At 39.0% G+C, this 16,207-nt stretch overlaps 1 protein-coding gene across 3 annotated transcripts in view; it reads right to left on the bottom strand.

The window, feature by feature from the left end:
• tead4 (TEA domain transcription factor 4) overlaps positions 1-13,332 on the bottom strand; it is a 38,256-nt gene extending 24,924 nt beyond the window's left edge. For 2 of the 3 annotated variants that reach the window (XM_008432758.2, XM_008432760.2), the window contains exon 1: positions 2,851-2,951. In XM_008432758.2, the coding sequence (XP_008430980.1) occupies positions 2,851-2,863 (13 nt within the window). In that variant the 5' untranslated portion in view covers positions 2,864-2,951. Of the gene's footprint in view, positions 1-2,845; positions 3,201-13,011 lie in introns of those variants that run through there. The other variant, XM_008432759.1, reaches the window with a different exon arrangement.
• Between the last annotated feature and the right edge of the window lie 2,875 nt (positions 13,333-16,207).

The following is a 16,207-nucleotide window of genomic DNA, read 5'->3' as shown; positions in this document are numbered from 1 at the left end:
TCCAAAGAGGCTTTGCCTCGATTGTGGTTGCCCGAATGACTTGAGCTGTTGACCAAAAGTGACCGCAGGGATGGGATGGCGATAAGAGCGAGAGCTCCCGGGGCTGAGTGGACTGAAAAAGAAGGCCCTGCGTGGCTGTTTGGGGGCAATGGGGGCAAAGCAGGCCAAGCATGGTCTCGGTCTTGTCTTTTTCTCAAGTCATAAATCTGGATTTGTCACAAGGCTGTCGGGTTGAACTCAGGGAGCAGCTGGAGGCGAACTGAGAGGCGGACCAACCAGCAGACGCACTGACAGAGTAGACGTTTCTCGTGAAGGACAAAGAGAACTGCCTGAGACAGACACATGGGTGGCAGTGAATCAAGGACGCCCTGAACAAAAGAGTGCAACAGAACACACAAATTTCAATTCTCCCCTTCTGCAACATGGGGACAGGTGTGAGAGAGCTCTAGCATGCTCTGAGGCTCTGCAAAACATCACTGGCCACCTTGGTGTTTATTCGTTCACTCCTCATCCTCCCCTCCAGGCGCTCAAAGGGTAAACGTCTATTCTGGTTTAGGGTTACAGCCAAGTTGCCTTGAACCCCCGGGCTTCCATGCACACATGCCATTCCTGACAAGCCATCATGCTCCCGGGTGCACATCACCTGCCTCTGACCCCCACAGAGAGGAAGGGGTACCTCAATACCTTCCTCGTCAAAACCCCAACAACGTCGCCCAACGAGCACCGCCCCACCGAATCCCCATGACCAAGAGTAAGACACCTGCCCCTCCCTCCTTTCGCCTCCCCCACCAACTATTATTAAAGGCTTTATAAGGGTTTAAGTGTTGATCAGGGAACGGCCGTGACCTCAATCGACAGCTACGCTAGGCTAGGCTAAGCTAAGCTAAGAGTTAAAGGAGCTGTCTGGCACAGTGACAAAACAAGGCGATGACAGACACTGTCTGAAAGCACCACCGCCTGCGTCCACCCAGTTTTCCACCAAGCAGATCCATTATCAAACGGTCGGGCAAAAGTCCTCTCTCCGGCCAAACCATCTGTCACCAAACATCTTTCAGCAAGGTTCTGCAGCAACCTCACCAGCACATGCTTGGTTTTGACATCACTCTGAGAATGTCTTAGGAACCGTTGTGGTCACAAAAACCCAAAATTACTGAGAAATAAAAGAAAAGCCCCCCAAAAAATCTAAAAGACAATTTGCAGTAAATTCACAGTCAGTTGAGTATTATGGCTTTACAAAGTTTAGTAATTAGCTAACAATAAATATTTCTGATAGAAGATTAAACTCTAAGTGGTCCTAAATCTTACTATGTTAATAAACATGCAAGCGAACACTCTTGCAAAGTTTTATCAAAGACTTGTTGGGACGTGACCTTGCCTTGTGAAGTAAGTGAAAGCTATAATTATGAATCCCGGATGTGGAAGTAAGTCCTTTAGGCTTCATTGTCTGTTGTATTTGTTTTGAAGACTTTTCAAAATAGATACAACATTTATTTGAAAGAAAGGCTTTCTTTCTTCTTAAGTAAGAAAGAAAGTAGCTCTCAAGTTGCCTTGTTTTGTTGACAGTCAACTAAAACAGACCTTCATTTGTCTAGCAAACAATACTCTATCGCAAATGTTACATTGTTATAAAAGCATTGAATAAGTCTCCGCTGTTTGTAAACCCTTTATCTGGCATCATGTTGGCTATTCTGTACAAAAAAGTAGCAATGACAGAGGGATGGACATGATACAATTGATCTTAAGCACTGAGAGTAGCATCACTGACAACTAATAGCAGCTAACAGCGCTAACTTTAGCTCTGCTCTGTAGCTTCTAGTCACTGCTAAGATAAGAAGATATTTCACTATTTTTCATTAGTGTGCACTACACTTAATTATCTCTAGTTCAAAACTGTACATGGTTTGGTTAATCAAATCTACACTGAGTAGGAACTCTTAAATCTTTAACCCTTGTGCATGCGAGGACTGAGGCAAACGATACAAGTGATACGGGTGTGGGGTCAGTTGGACCCCATTTGTAAACACAAGGGTTAAGGATTAAAAATCTATATATTTGAATCACTCAAGATTGGACTGGATTATTCTACAGTGGTTACAGATTCAGTGAAGCACAACTTGTGAAACCTCTGATCTATTTGTGAAAACAAAACAAAACAAAACAAAAAAGTTGGGATGCTTGGTTTTCCCAAAAATTTTGCTACACACCCCACTTCCAATTTTAATAAATTTGTCAACAAAGAAAAGAATGAAAATTTGGACTCAGGTTTTCCCCCCAAAAAGCGGCTAAAATCTTGGTCCAGTCTTGTAAAAGTTGCAATGTTAAACCTCTAGGAAGGAGTGACATATCAAACCATCAAACTGAGGATTGTAGGAACTTGAGCTCAACAGCTGCACAGGAAACATGAGGGATGTGACTCATGAACACACTGAGATTATTGTATGTAAAAAACTGAATACGAAACAATCAGTGAGAGCAGTTTGACCATATCCAGAAGTGTTTGGTAAAGGATTTTTGTTTTCGTCCACACAAACTGTGATGATTGTCATCACAGTTACTGAGAAGCTCTTGTACCAAACTGATGTTTCGTTAAAGAGGACGTATGAGAATGACATGATTACTGAAGTGTCCAGTGGAAAAAATTTACTTTTGTTATTTAAATGGCTACACAAACAGATAAGTGTACTTTGTTTGATAGACTCTTACATCCTAAACTATTGAAGGAGATTTAAATCAAGTACTTCCTGATTTGCTGGAGATGTATAATTATCCCTTAATGTGCATCTGTATCATGTTCTTTTAAAAGAGTGAAAGAAACAAGGGATGATGACAACAGAGATGGGCGTACCGTACATCTTGCCCTCATCAGAGAGGATTATCTTCCTGCGGCCACATGGTGGATAAATTGCCAGGGCTTCCTGAAAGCTCTGCTCGATGTCGGGGCTCCACACGCCTTCAGCGTCGTTCTCCAGGGGTTTGTCAAGTCCATCTCCCAGCTCCTCGCTCCCACCCCTCGGGGAGGGAGCCGGCACCCACTCTGCAGACGTGGTGGGGTGTCAGGAAGAGGACCACAGAGCAAGGAGTGGATGTGGAGTTGGAGTTGGGATGGCTGCCGGCGGTGGAAGGAGGGAGAGGCTTTAACGAGAAGCACGCCTGCCTGTAGGACATCCAGAGGTGGGGTGAAGATGGTGACAATGACGAGCCTGGATGTGGTGACAATAAAAAGGAGAAATAATTTAACTTTAGGGTTAAAGTAGTAGCAAAGGCTGAGGCAATTGGGTAAAATTTTAAACCTCAATAAAGTCCATGGCTTGAGGAAACAATTGATTATCAATCAGTGACGGAGGGTTCAGACCTGTATGAAGTAAAGCACAGAGCAGGGGGCAGGTTTTCACAGAAAACAAGCCACAGAAAACAAGACTAAAACTGCAAAGATACAAAATGGCAAAGGGGCAAAATGGCCAGCACTCATTCACCAGAGACTGTGAGACTTGATTTCCCTTTGGGATCAATAAAGTATTTTAAACTGAATTGAATTTCAATGTGGTATAAATAAAACTACATTAAGTAAGACAAGAGGGACTGGAACGAGTGGGGGGAGCTGAAAGAGTCACCATGCTCCACTGTTTCACTTTCTCCAAGAACTTTTGTGAACTGTTCCCTGTGTTTCTATTATTTATTTAACAACTTTTTAAACTGGTATTCCATAAGGATCCCTGATATTCTCAAAAAAATAAAATGCTCAGGAGGCTAACAAAGGAGGACTTGCAACAGATTCCCATCCTGTTTTCCCTACACAAGTTTGTTTAAGATGTGCACATGGTTCCTAAACCTCTGGGTGAAGAGAGTGAGACAGACGTCGGCTCCACCTCTTCCTATCGACAAGCACACAGGAGACAAATGGGAACAATGGTCGGACACAGCGAAGAAAGGACAGTCAGACTCATGAGTCAATGCAAACAGAGTTTGTCTTTGTCATGGGTTGTTTTCCTGCCGCAGTGAAACTATGACAACACCGTGTCCGTTTAAGCCAACAAAGGCAAAAGTAGCAAACATTACGTCACCGCAGAGACTTGGTTAGCAAGTCAGCAAGTCAGTGTTACAGGCAGAGAGAAAGAATCCATCTAGTCTGCCCCCACTTTCCGACCCCCGTCCGTCATGCTTCCCTCTAACAACTGATCTCCCGCAGCCACTTCCTGCTGCTGAGAGACATCGGCTGAGGAGTTATCTGTCCACATTTCCGAGCTTGTGCGCAAAGACGCATGTAGACATGAAGATCAAACACAAGCAGATGGACAAAGGTTCGTAGACGATCACCTAGACGTCGACTTCGAGTCGAGTTTTTTTGTGTCTGTCTGATTGTATTGGAGGCTGTGAAAAACAGACAGTGTGACATTTTGACCTCCACTGCCTCTCTGCTCGACTTTCTAGTCATGAACCCAGGCAGACATTTAAAGAGGAATGGCAAAAGCAAATGAGGTGGATTAGCGGTGTGGCTTAGCTCGTGTCATCCATGTTGCCGTAGATTAAAATTTCTGCTGCTGGTGCATTAAATCTTTTCAAGTAGACAGAGAAATTGAGTTTGCATAAAGTTAAAAACAAAGTGAACACTAAATAGTTGTGAAAGAAAAACGAACTGGGCCCACAGAAAAATGTAAAAGCTGTTCATAAACCGTTAGTAAACAGGATTAACTGATTAACTACACACACAGCCTGTCCAGGAAATGTGTATCGCTAGAAACATTGAACTATTATCTTATAATCGATATACAGTTCTTTATGAAAGTATTCATGCTTTCATTCACGTATGCAATCACAGATTTTAATCTACTTTGTCTGGATTTTTGTGACAAACCAGCATGAGAAAGTTCAGAAGAGGCGAGAAAAAGACACTAAAGCCTGTCCTTTGTGGAATAAAAATAATCCCACAAGCAGCATAGAGGAGAATACAGTAAACATGTGGAAGAAGGTACTTTGGTAGATGACACCTACATTTTTTTTTATACAGAGCTGGAGCAAAATGATCAAAAACTCTAAATGTGCAAAGCAGATACAGAGATGCACTGAAATACTTTAAGCTCTGTGGTTCCATAAAGTATTGAATCAGGAGGCCTAAAAGCAAATGCAAAACACACTTTTCTTTTTTTCTAAATTTGCAAAACATGGAAAACAATGCAGAATTTTCCTTATTCATTCCTTTATTGTAGTGCTCTAATACATAAAGCTGCAATGAACACATAAAAGCTTGTGTTAATGTGACACAATGTGCAGAAGTTCAGTCAGGGCCTGAAAACAATAATAAAAAAGGAGACTCTGGAGAAATGTAGCAAAAGGTTTCCTCTGTCCTCATCTAACCCAACTTTTCTGAACGTTGCACAGAAGCAACTCACAGTTATGCAACAATTTATTTTGTGTTTTTCACAAAGCCCTAAATAAGATCATGAGCCACTCAGTCAGCTTTACCAACAACCACAAAGTTCAAAAAAAAAAAAAGAAAAAAAAAGCAAACATTACCTAATGCGTCATTTCCATTGTTTACTAAACTGATTTTAAAGCACCTGCGCCTGCGACCCGGGGCGACTGCAGGTCAGCGTGAGATTTGTAGCCGCCATAAACCTTTAGAGTGCAGCTCTGTGCCTCGCTCAGTGCATCCGGGAGGTTAATTAAACTAAGCCATGTTTTAAAACAGCCGCCCCCACCACCAACAACTCCCACTTCTTCCCTCGCTCCTCCGGCCGGCTTGCTGGTCCTCCTCCACCGCCCCCTCTCACTTGATCTGCTCAGTGGGATAATCCCCCAGCTGGAGCTGTGGTCAGGGGGCCAAGAAACCAGCAGACCAGTCCCCTTCGCCCCTTACACAACGGCACACACACCGACCAAATGAGGCACACTAACACCTTCATGTTACAGACAAAAACCCCACTAAACACAGACGTTAAGGTGCAAACTCCGTCTTTAACGTGTCGACACCATGCATTCTGCAGGGGTCACGATGTCTGTCCAGCTTAAACTAACACACAGCAACTGAAGGGAGACGTTCTCATGAGTCTGCAGGAAGCTGGACCTCTGTTCACCTTTGACCTGGGCTGCATCCAGACAGGCGGGCAGGTCTGAAGGCTTCACTCATCAGTTCAAAACTTAGAGTAGAAACTTGATTACCACTGCAACTACCAGTTATGTTAGTAAGGATAAGTGATTTTTTTCCAACTAATCACTTGGCCTTTTTATGCAATGTTAGAAAAACATTATAAGATGCATATAAACAAATAATTAAATTCCATGTTGAAATAAAAAAATAAGCATTTTATTGCCGAAAATACAATAACATAGTATTCTTTTAGTGAATTAGGGCTGGGTAAAGCTGAAACTGTCACTTGAGAAATTTGGGGTAAAACATATTTACATATTACAAATGTACATATTTATCTCAAATGTACAGTTTTCAGTATGCTGTTCTTTCAGGAAACTGAATTGTTAGCTACTAAATTAGCTGACAATTATTACAACAATCGATTAATTGAACTTATCATTTCAGCCCTTAACTAGATACATTTACTAACCACATTTAGTAGTTTTATTGTCCTGTAATTTTTACTTTAACTTGAGTTATATTATTATGACCTATTGCTTTTCTTACTGGAGTAAAATTTCTGGATTCTCTACTCAACATAAGTAACTTCAGTAATGAAAGAACAAACAGATTATATGAAACGCAGACACACACCTACAGTTTATGTCGAAGTGAGATTTATTTCTTGTTATTGCACCAGATTTGTTTTCTCACGTTATTTTCTGTCTGCTGGACGTGTTGGAGATAAGTAAGACACAATAAATACAATTTACTGGAAATGGATGAGCCTAACTTATACATGTTACATACTGTAAGTATTAAATTTATGTAAAGTTTAATTTTAAATTATTCTTTAAAAACTGTTTCTTCTACCTAAATGTGCTACTTTGCACTCATTTTAGTTGCTTTTTTTTTACATGCAAATTCTTCATTTTATATTTTGTCTATTTTATTACATAATTTTAAAGTATTAAATCAGATTTTATGATCAATTACTCAGGACTTAAGTAGCCTTTTGTTTTGCTTTGTTTTTTTTTTTTTAACCAAATACTTTTTCACTCTTACTTGAGTAAAATTTTGTCTACTCTGCTCACCTCTGAGCATGTGACGCTGGTCAGTCTTTTTAATTCGGTGAAAACTTTTAAGTCAAAACTAAAATCAGACCTAAATATTGGCTTTGTCTACTTGCAGTGACTTTGCTGCTCCCGCCTGCGCCACTTCCTGTTCTACATAAGACCTGCGAGTGTGTGTGTGTCTGCTCAAGTGGCCAAAATCTGCACTAATCACATGGGGAATGCAGGGGGGCAGGAAATATTTGGGATATAAAGCCACAGTGCGGGATGGCAATAAAGTCACTGTGAGAGCTGGTGGCAACCAGCGGGTTTGTTTTGCTTGGTGCAAGTCCTGCTGGGCTGCATCAGCGAGAACTTAGAGGCTTAAACACAGAGCACAGGGTTTCACGTTTTAGATGGTGAAGACTTATAACACCACAGAAAGGTCTTGAGTCAAACGCCACACTTTTCCAGGTGCCATAGTAACTCTACAGTGTTTTCAAATGTATTTCTTTAGACTCTGGTTTCTTTTACAATTTCTCTCAGTTGTCCACATGAGACTCTTTAAGAAAGGTACTTCCTCAGCACATAACGCATACCAGGGTTTCCCCCAGTGTATTATAAGCCTGGCAGGCCACCAGGCTGTACTTGCACCCGGCCACTCCAAGCATGGTTTGTTTATTTATTATACGTTTTTTATTCACCAGTAAGAGTGAAATGGTTTGAAGCACCATGGCAACGCAGTACGATCAGTAAGTGAACATAGAGAGACTGAGGTTGGGTGACTTTTTGTTCACCCACACTCTCTATATACGCTAACAACTTCATCAAATAAAGTGACACGTCATGGTTAAAAGATACAAAAACACTGGACACTTTAATTAGGTCGAAGTGCAAAAAAAAAAGATATTTATTTTAATTGTATTTCTTTTTATGTTTGCCTTTCTAAGATCATAGTTGGTGTTTAGGTATTTTTGATTATCTTTTCCAGTAACCCATAATTAACTAGACAAATTTCTTGTCAAGTTTAAGCATTTTTAAAAAAATCAAAAACACGCTAAAGCCGTACCACTTGATAGGTTTGCTAACCTGAAAACCGACAAAAACTGTCCCGAAAGAAGTACAACAATCAAATAAATATGTCTGAATTAATGGCATGTGCTTCATAAATAAACAGCGGAAAAGTAGAGATTTAGATTTCTCTGTCGATATTTTTCGATTCTACCTTTTTTCGCTTAATTCAATTCAATTCAATTCAATTAAAAGATACTTTATTTATTGGAAAGGAAAAATAAAACGTTTAAATCACCAGCATATCTCCAAAGAGTCATCATGGATAGTGAAGCTGTAGGCAGTGAGGATCACCAGTAGCAGTCAGTGTTGTAATCAATCAATTAATCAGAGGAGGCTTCTGACTGAAGACATTCCACAGTAACATGTCCTGATGACACCATCAGCTGTCGGCAAACCCTGCTAATCCACCTCATTTGCTTTTGCCGCTCCTCTGTGCATTTCTGTCTCTCCGTATTGTCAGAAAGGTTTTTTTTAACATAATAGGATTTTATCCAGTTTAAGATTAAGATTTTGTGTCCTGCTGTTCTTAAGCACACATTCAGCAAAATGTCGACATACAAGAACTGGACATAAATACAATTACGAAGGTGTTAAAATGTAAAACCTTAGAGAAATATGTAGAAAACCCGAAAGACTTTTAAAGAAGATAATCTTAAAAGACACTGTGCAGAAGAGCTTTACGACTTTTGCCCAGCTCTGTGTTCGTAAAGGAATGTTGGACAGATAGAGATTATTCACACAATCAGCTAACTTGTTTGTTTTATTGATTGAGCATTGAGTCTGAAGTCTTTAGCTGATTAATCTAGTTTCTAGCAGCTGTCTTCCTGGAACTCACAAACTTTCAGGCTTTCAGATCTGAAATCCAGATATCAACTAATATCTATTGATAAAAATCCACAAAATAATTTTGTTTGGTCATAAACGTCGAGAAGCAGGAAGACAAGACACTGTAACACAAATAAACACTTTGTCATAAGCTTTAGTGTGTGGCGTGTGGAATAATTATCCTGTGCAGCCAGTAACAGATGTAATGAATTAGAAGACGGGTATTTAGGTCTTTAAACCTCTGTTAGCTCCTAATGTGTTTGGGAAAAGTTGTAAAAGACAAAAAAAAAAAAAAAAACAGAATAAAGGGTCTGTAAACCGGGTAGACGGACATGCAGCAGGGAGGGAGGTGCAGAAAGGCTTTTCTCTCCGCAAGGCTCATATCTGAGGCATTATTCATTTTTCTTGTGCAACAGGGGRAGGAATGATCACTATGTGGGATGAGCACAACAAACCAGAAAGGAGACAAAAAAAAGAGAACAAACTCGTCTGCTGTGGAGTGGACCTGCTCAAGGCGATGCGAACATGCTGAACCGTTTTCTCCTCGCTCACACACCATCACACTCCCTTCTCTTGTTTTTACCCACACAAACACGTCCACCCGCACGCAAAATGCTAAAACAACGAAAACCTTTAGATTCCAGCATAACAGAAGCGCTCGTCTGTCTGAGACTGCAGCCAACTCGATGGTTATTGAGACAAAGGATAATAGGCCATGGAGGGAAATAAATAGACAACTCCTCTGGCTTTTGGCTGGATGGGGCGTGAGGGGGGAAACGTTTCAGGGGAGGATGTGACAGGTGGGGTTTTTTTTCCCCCTTCTTCCTCGTCTCCCTCCATTCATTCCTCACACTGCCTCCCATCCACCTGTTGCTCCTCGGGAAAACACACTCCTGTCAGCTGCTGCGGTGCGCACCACACGACACACACACGACACACACACTCACACACACGGAGCGGCGGCACTTTTACACCGCAGCTCGTTAAGTTGAACCGAGATCAACTGAAACACACTCTGTCTGCTGCACAAAGACACACACGGTCGGTCGGAAGCTGGAGCTCGTGGTCTTTGTTTTAACAAGTATTCTAGTTGAGGGGTTTTTAATTATTATTATTTTTATTACTTTAGGGGTCAAAAATATGTTGATATTCATGAATGGTTTTTAGTTTCTGTTAGAAAACGTGTTTAGTCAGGCGATTCTTTCCAACGGTTCCCTCAGTTCTCACCTACTTACGAGACAATTATCCCACCAAAGGACAAGACACGATAATAACACGACGATAGATTAATGCAGTGAGTAGAAGGTACTGTTGTAGCTACATTTATAAGTAAACTCCTGCCCATGTTTCAACTGCATCAGCACAGTTTAGTCAGATCAGTACCTTCCCATTCTTTGTTTCAATACGGCAAAGACGCAAACATTCGTATTTAGACAGAAATAGTTGTTGTGATAAACTCAACTTCTACATTCAGAGTTAAATCAAAACGGATTGAAGCCGTCCAAATATTTCCAAATACAATGTTTATAACAACACCATGAGTAATTCAGATTATTACTATTATTTTGCTGTGGTTTCTGACTCCCTGAGTGATTTTGTTTGCTCTTTGTTGGTGTTTGGCCTTGCGGTCAGTTCCTTCATTAGCTGCTTTGCTTTCTGTTTCACTTTTCATTTTTCCTGACAGATTTTATCGATAATTATTGCCTTTTTGTCAGCCATACCACAAACATAATATATTTTATATATCAAAAGAAAAATAAATACCTTCAAGGTGAAATTTACTCTTTTCCATATCCTGGTATTCAGGAATATTATGTGAAAAGCTACACATGGCATCTCCTCAGAAACTTGTATTTTAAACCAGTAGATCTCCTCCAAACAAAAACATTTTAATAAATTGTGTGTTAAACTGTGGTGCAAACTAAACTAAAAAAAAGTCTGTAATATTTGTTTTTAAAGCAAAAAAAAMCAAAAAAAAACAAGCATTGTAACATAAACTCAACAGTGTGAAAAAAATGCTTTTTGAGAATAAGTCCTGTCTGCACTTTGTTGTAATTTTTTTTTTACTTAGTTGAATGTGTTTAACTACAATGTAATGTTTTTAATTTCTATCTTTGGTTTATTTTGTTGAGCTTACATCAGGCACAGGGTCTACAGATCGAAACTACGCTTTTAGATCATTTCGGTAGAAATACATTTAAATTGTTTGCATGTGCTTCTTGTGTGAACCTCAGAATAAAGCAGGTCAGAGTAAACATGCTGCGTTTAAAAGCAAATTAGTGCAGACAGGCCCAGGTCGAGGTTGAGTCTGGGCCAAATCAGGATTTGATTTGGAAACCCACTTGCAAAAAATAAATAAATAAATAAAATAAAATAAAACAAATCCTCGCCCACCCGTACCACCTCTTTTATTTTGGCCCAACAATTAATTCCCTATATTGATAATTTGACATTGGTTTGCATAATTAAGTGAATGAATGAATGAATGAATGAATGAATGAATGAATGAATGAATGAATGAATGAATGAATGAAGGGCACTTGGGATGAAGTGTTTGCTAATTAAAAACTGCTACTAAATTGTGAAAAATGTTTTTTTTTACTCTTATAATGTAATTTTTTTACTCTTATATTCTTAAAATGAAAGAGGTGGTCAAGTTTTTAGGCAAGGCAGGGGAAATCGTTCTGGGTATATTTGTTTGCAAACAGTTACGGTGTGCATGAACTGTTACTCAGAACCAAGAAAAGTGAATTGTTTAAGGACAGAAGTGCCACAAAATTATAGTTTTAAAGCAATCGCTCATAGCATGCACTTTAAAGAAATGTGATTACATGACGCCAGTAACTAATAACTAAACAAAAGATGTAACTTTGAGTGATTTTTGTCTAATAAGGGGTTATAATCTGCAATAATTTATTAGATGGATGAGCCTATCCTGGCATCATGTGGAACTAAGATATAATATATATATTTTTGGAATATAATACATATTAAAATGAAACTATAAGTAAGAATTTAACATTTTATGACACTATTAATTCATGAAAGTTAGCTACAGTGAAAAATAAACCAACACATCATGGTTAAAGTACATGGATACATAAAGGATGTAAGAAAATGCATAGTATACGACTTGGTGTCCTTAGCAACCGCATACTTCACTTCAGTTCATGGCCGACAGTGGGTTTATGAACCTGAATCATGTTTTACAGAAAGAAAATGTTCCATAAAACCTGATGCATAAATACTAATGTTTTATCAATATGAAATTTACACACATTATATGACTTTTGCTATTCTAAATATCATAAGTACAATTTAAACAATAGATATTTTTAAAATACATAGCAGTAAAATTAAAAGTCAAAAAATAAAGCACAATTGCTTCATTATCAGTAATAACTGCAGTAAAACTTCGATAAACTCAACAAAAGTTGCGCAGTGTAATTTTTCACTTCACTGAATTCATCTTTTGCGTTAATTCAAGATGTTAAGCAACAATAAACGACTTAAGAACTTTAACAAATCATGTCACAACATGAAGTCAACCCGAATATTCAGACGACCACCGCTCCGTCAGACCCACTCCAGTCAACTAACACTTGTTGCTGCAACCGGAAATGATTAGGAGAAAGATATATATATATAATTTAGTGAGTTAATAAATAGGTGGTTTAACTGGCTCCGGAGTAAAACTTTACCCGGCCAGGCGCTAATGTTTGACCGCACGGCTGGGAGTCCGTTTCCCGGCTGAGGCACAGGAACTCAGAGCCGCGGCTCACTCCACAGCTGTAATTAAAGGAAGGAGGGGGAAAAAATGCAGGGATTCTTCCTGAGAAATGTGAGACATTTGAGGTATGTTATGTCCGCCTGTGAATGGAAATGATTTTGTGTAGAAATAGTGACGCAGAAAAGTTCACGCTCCGATACAAGAAGAAGAAGAAGAAGAAAGACMCTGGACACAAAAAACAGCAAAACACTGAAATAGCTTACCTGCTGAAACTCTATGACAAGTCCGACAGGCGCATTCAGGGAGGCAGGTGAAGCAATTATTATCTCTGTCTTAATTTAAAAAGAAGCTGAATTAGCTGTTTGTCGTTTGTTTCTCTGTTGTTGTTGTTGTGTTTTCTTCTTTTCCTCTTCTTTGTTTGTTTTGTGTGCTGCCTCGTCTCCTTCCTGGAGCTCGCTTGTTTGAAGCGCAAGGAGGGCAGGAATTTCAGGAATTAGCCGTGGTATGACATGAAGCCTGGAAAAAGCCAGAGAAAAAGACCAAGGGAGGAAAGGAGGGGAGGAGAGAGGAGGAGGAGGGGAGGAAGGTTTGACCGGCCAGCACGTAATGACGACGAGGAGGAGGAGGAGGAGGAGGAGGGTTTCTGAAGAAGAAAAGTAACTTAAAGCAAAACGAAAGGCAATCACATCATGAGTAATGATATTACAACAGTATCCCCGGGATACTGCGCGTGACGTCACGACAAGGGATGGAGATTATTACAAAGATTATTTCAAATAAATTGATATTGTTAATGACATGACACCATGTTAACAACAACAACAAAAGAACTTGACAGATATTAGATTAATATATTTTTCTTTGTTGGGAATAATATTCTGTGAAGTACTGTACAAAACACATGTTTGTTTTCAAACTGATCAGGAATTTGATCAGTTTAATGGGTTAAAAGAGTCCAAATTCACTTTTAATGGGTTTTGGTTTAATTTTTATGCTGTAAGACATTCCGACTTTTGAGTTTCTGTTTCTCTTTACTAGTGTGAATGCTGTAGGAACAACATGGTTTATTACGTTGGATTTGCCATCTGTCTCTAAGTAGTGATTCTGATTAATTGTTTGATTACCTGATTACTGATTTCAGGGAGACGTCATTTGAACTGGCTCTTGTTTTTGCTGGAAAAATAAAAAAGAACTGCAGAATTATTTAAAGTTCACTGGGCAGCAAAGAGTGTTATAGGCAGTGCTTAATTTGTAAATCAAAACGATGCCGGAACGCAAGTAGTGCCACAAATACTGGAATCCACACGCAACACATCGCTTAGGCACTCAAATGTGAAAATACTAAGCCAATTAATATAGCTGTATTATTTTTAAGTGTTTTACATGATATAAGACATGGAAATCCATTTCAATGGAAGAAAGCCCAGACGAGCAGCAGAGTGAGATGAGAATCGAGCCGATCTGCGTAGGAAAGGAGTTGGCATGACATCTATGTTTTTGAGGATCTTTTGGTGTACTTCACTTTGTGAGGCAGGCCCTGTTTAAGTGATGACCGGATTGAGAACAGGTGAGACAGTTGAACAGGTGTGATTAACTATAGCGGGGTTTTAACAGAGCAGTCATTTTTTCACACAGGGCCATGCAGGGTTTCTTCTCCCTTAATGATGAACATCTTCACTTAAAAACTGTGCTAACCTCTGTTGTCTATGACTGATATCTACAATGGACTGTGTGACAAACATGCTAAAACAGAAAATCAGGAAGAGGGCAAACACCACAAGTGTAATACAGTATGAACATAAAAATAAGTTTTTGTTTTCTCAATTAATATAGCATCTCTTTAAATACTTTATATTTTACAATTTTGATCAATGTTTATGGATACAACAGCGAACATAGAAGTAACATGTCATAGAAGAGCTGAAAACAATCTTACTGACCTTGAAATAGTAGGAGTGGATTTTAATATCAACATGCTAGTGTTAGCTTAGAAACCTTTTGGTTTTTTTAGCTGACTTAAGCTTCTTAGCTAGTTTTAGCTTTTGCATGTTTTTTTTTCCACTTTGCATGGAGTGTGTCACTGTAGGTCAACATGCTAGTTCTAGCCTAGATGCTATCATTAGTATTTTAGCTAGCTTTTCTCATTTTACCTATAACTGCTGTGACTGTACACTTTAGCTTTGTAAGCACTGTTTTGCACCAATTTCTAACACTGTTTGGGATTTTTGCTTTGCTTGAAAGTTTTTACACCTTTTAAGCAGTTTCTGTATTGGCATTTTTTCCTTAATTTCTGCACGTCTTCTGCAGTTGACTTCAAATGCTTCTGCAATTTTCACCAAAAACATTAAGCTTCCAGCGTTCACACTGCATTTTCATAACAAATGCTAATTTTTTTTTGTAGTCTTTATTGTTATATTATTCAAATATCCTGAAGATATAAACTGAGATGTGGCTCTGAATTTTGGACCCCGAGAAGCAACAAGTGCTGCATGATACCAAATGACCAGGAGAGCCCCCTAGCGGATACCACGGGTGTTACAGAAGGTTTGCTCATAAGAGAAAAAAGGTAATTCTTCACCTTCTCTAGTGCATGAATTTGAATGAGGGAAAAATATATATATAATTTATCAAAATGCAAAAGACACAATCTGAAGCAACGTTGTAGATTATAATTGATGTTTCCTTGATTGTAGCAGAACGTATTATGTAAAAATAGTCTGAAGAGTTATCTAGTGAATTAGTGTACTAAAGCCCAAAATAATAATTTTGAGATGTAACTGAAGTCCCTAGTTTGAACAGGTTACAATACAAAACATGCAATTTAAAATGTCAACCTATCAAAAAGGATGCTTTTTAAAATAAGACTGGTCTGGTTGTGGCCTACCGGGAACACTGTTGTTATTAATATAAGTGAGGTCTGCTACCATTATAAGTGTAGAGAAAGTCGACAACATGGCGGACTTAGCCGTGTTGCACAATATATTAAAGACCTGGAGGCATTATTGTCTCAGATGTTACTCTGAACTTTGAACCTTGAGAAGCAACAAGAGAACTTAAAGTGTCGCAGAGCCTCCTACTGGATGTTGTAGTTATTGCAGAAGGTTTGTCCAGTAGAAGAAACGTATTCCACGTTTCATTACCTGAGCTTTTCTACAATTTATAATCCAACAGACAAATAAACATATTTTCATTTCTGTTAGAAGGGACGCCATGTTTACTCTCATGCAACTTCAGCTGCCCTTGTTTTTGATCGTCCACAATTTTGCATTTTATATTTGACAAACCCTCGTTTCAACTCAAACTAGTCCTGAATGCTGACAGAACGAAGGAATACAGGAATAAATCATGTTTTTCTTGTAAAATTGAAAAACAACTCGTTGAAGCTTCATGAAAGACTTCATGTCTCAATAAGATTAACAACTGTAATTGAAACTGAAATGTGTATATATATATATATAT

This window comes from Poecilia reticulata, linkage group LG16 (assembly GCF_000633615.1).
Source record: "Poecilia reticulata strain Guanapo linkage group LG16, Guppy_female_1.0+MT, whole genome shotgun sequence".
In the NCBI taxonomy this organism is placed as follows: Eukaryota; Metazoa; Chordata; class Actinopteri; order Cyprinodontiformes; family Poeciliidae; genus Poecilia; species Poecilia reticulata.
Note: the sequence above shows the minus strand (reverse complement) of the source record. Positions and strands in the feature narration are given on the sequence as shown.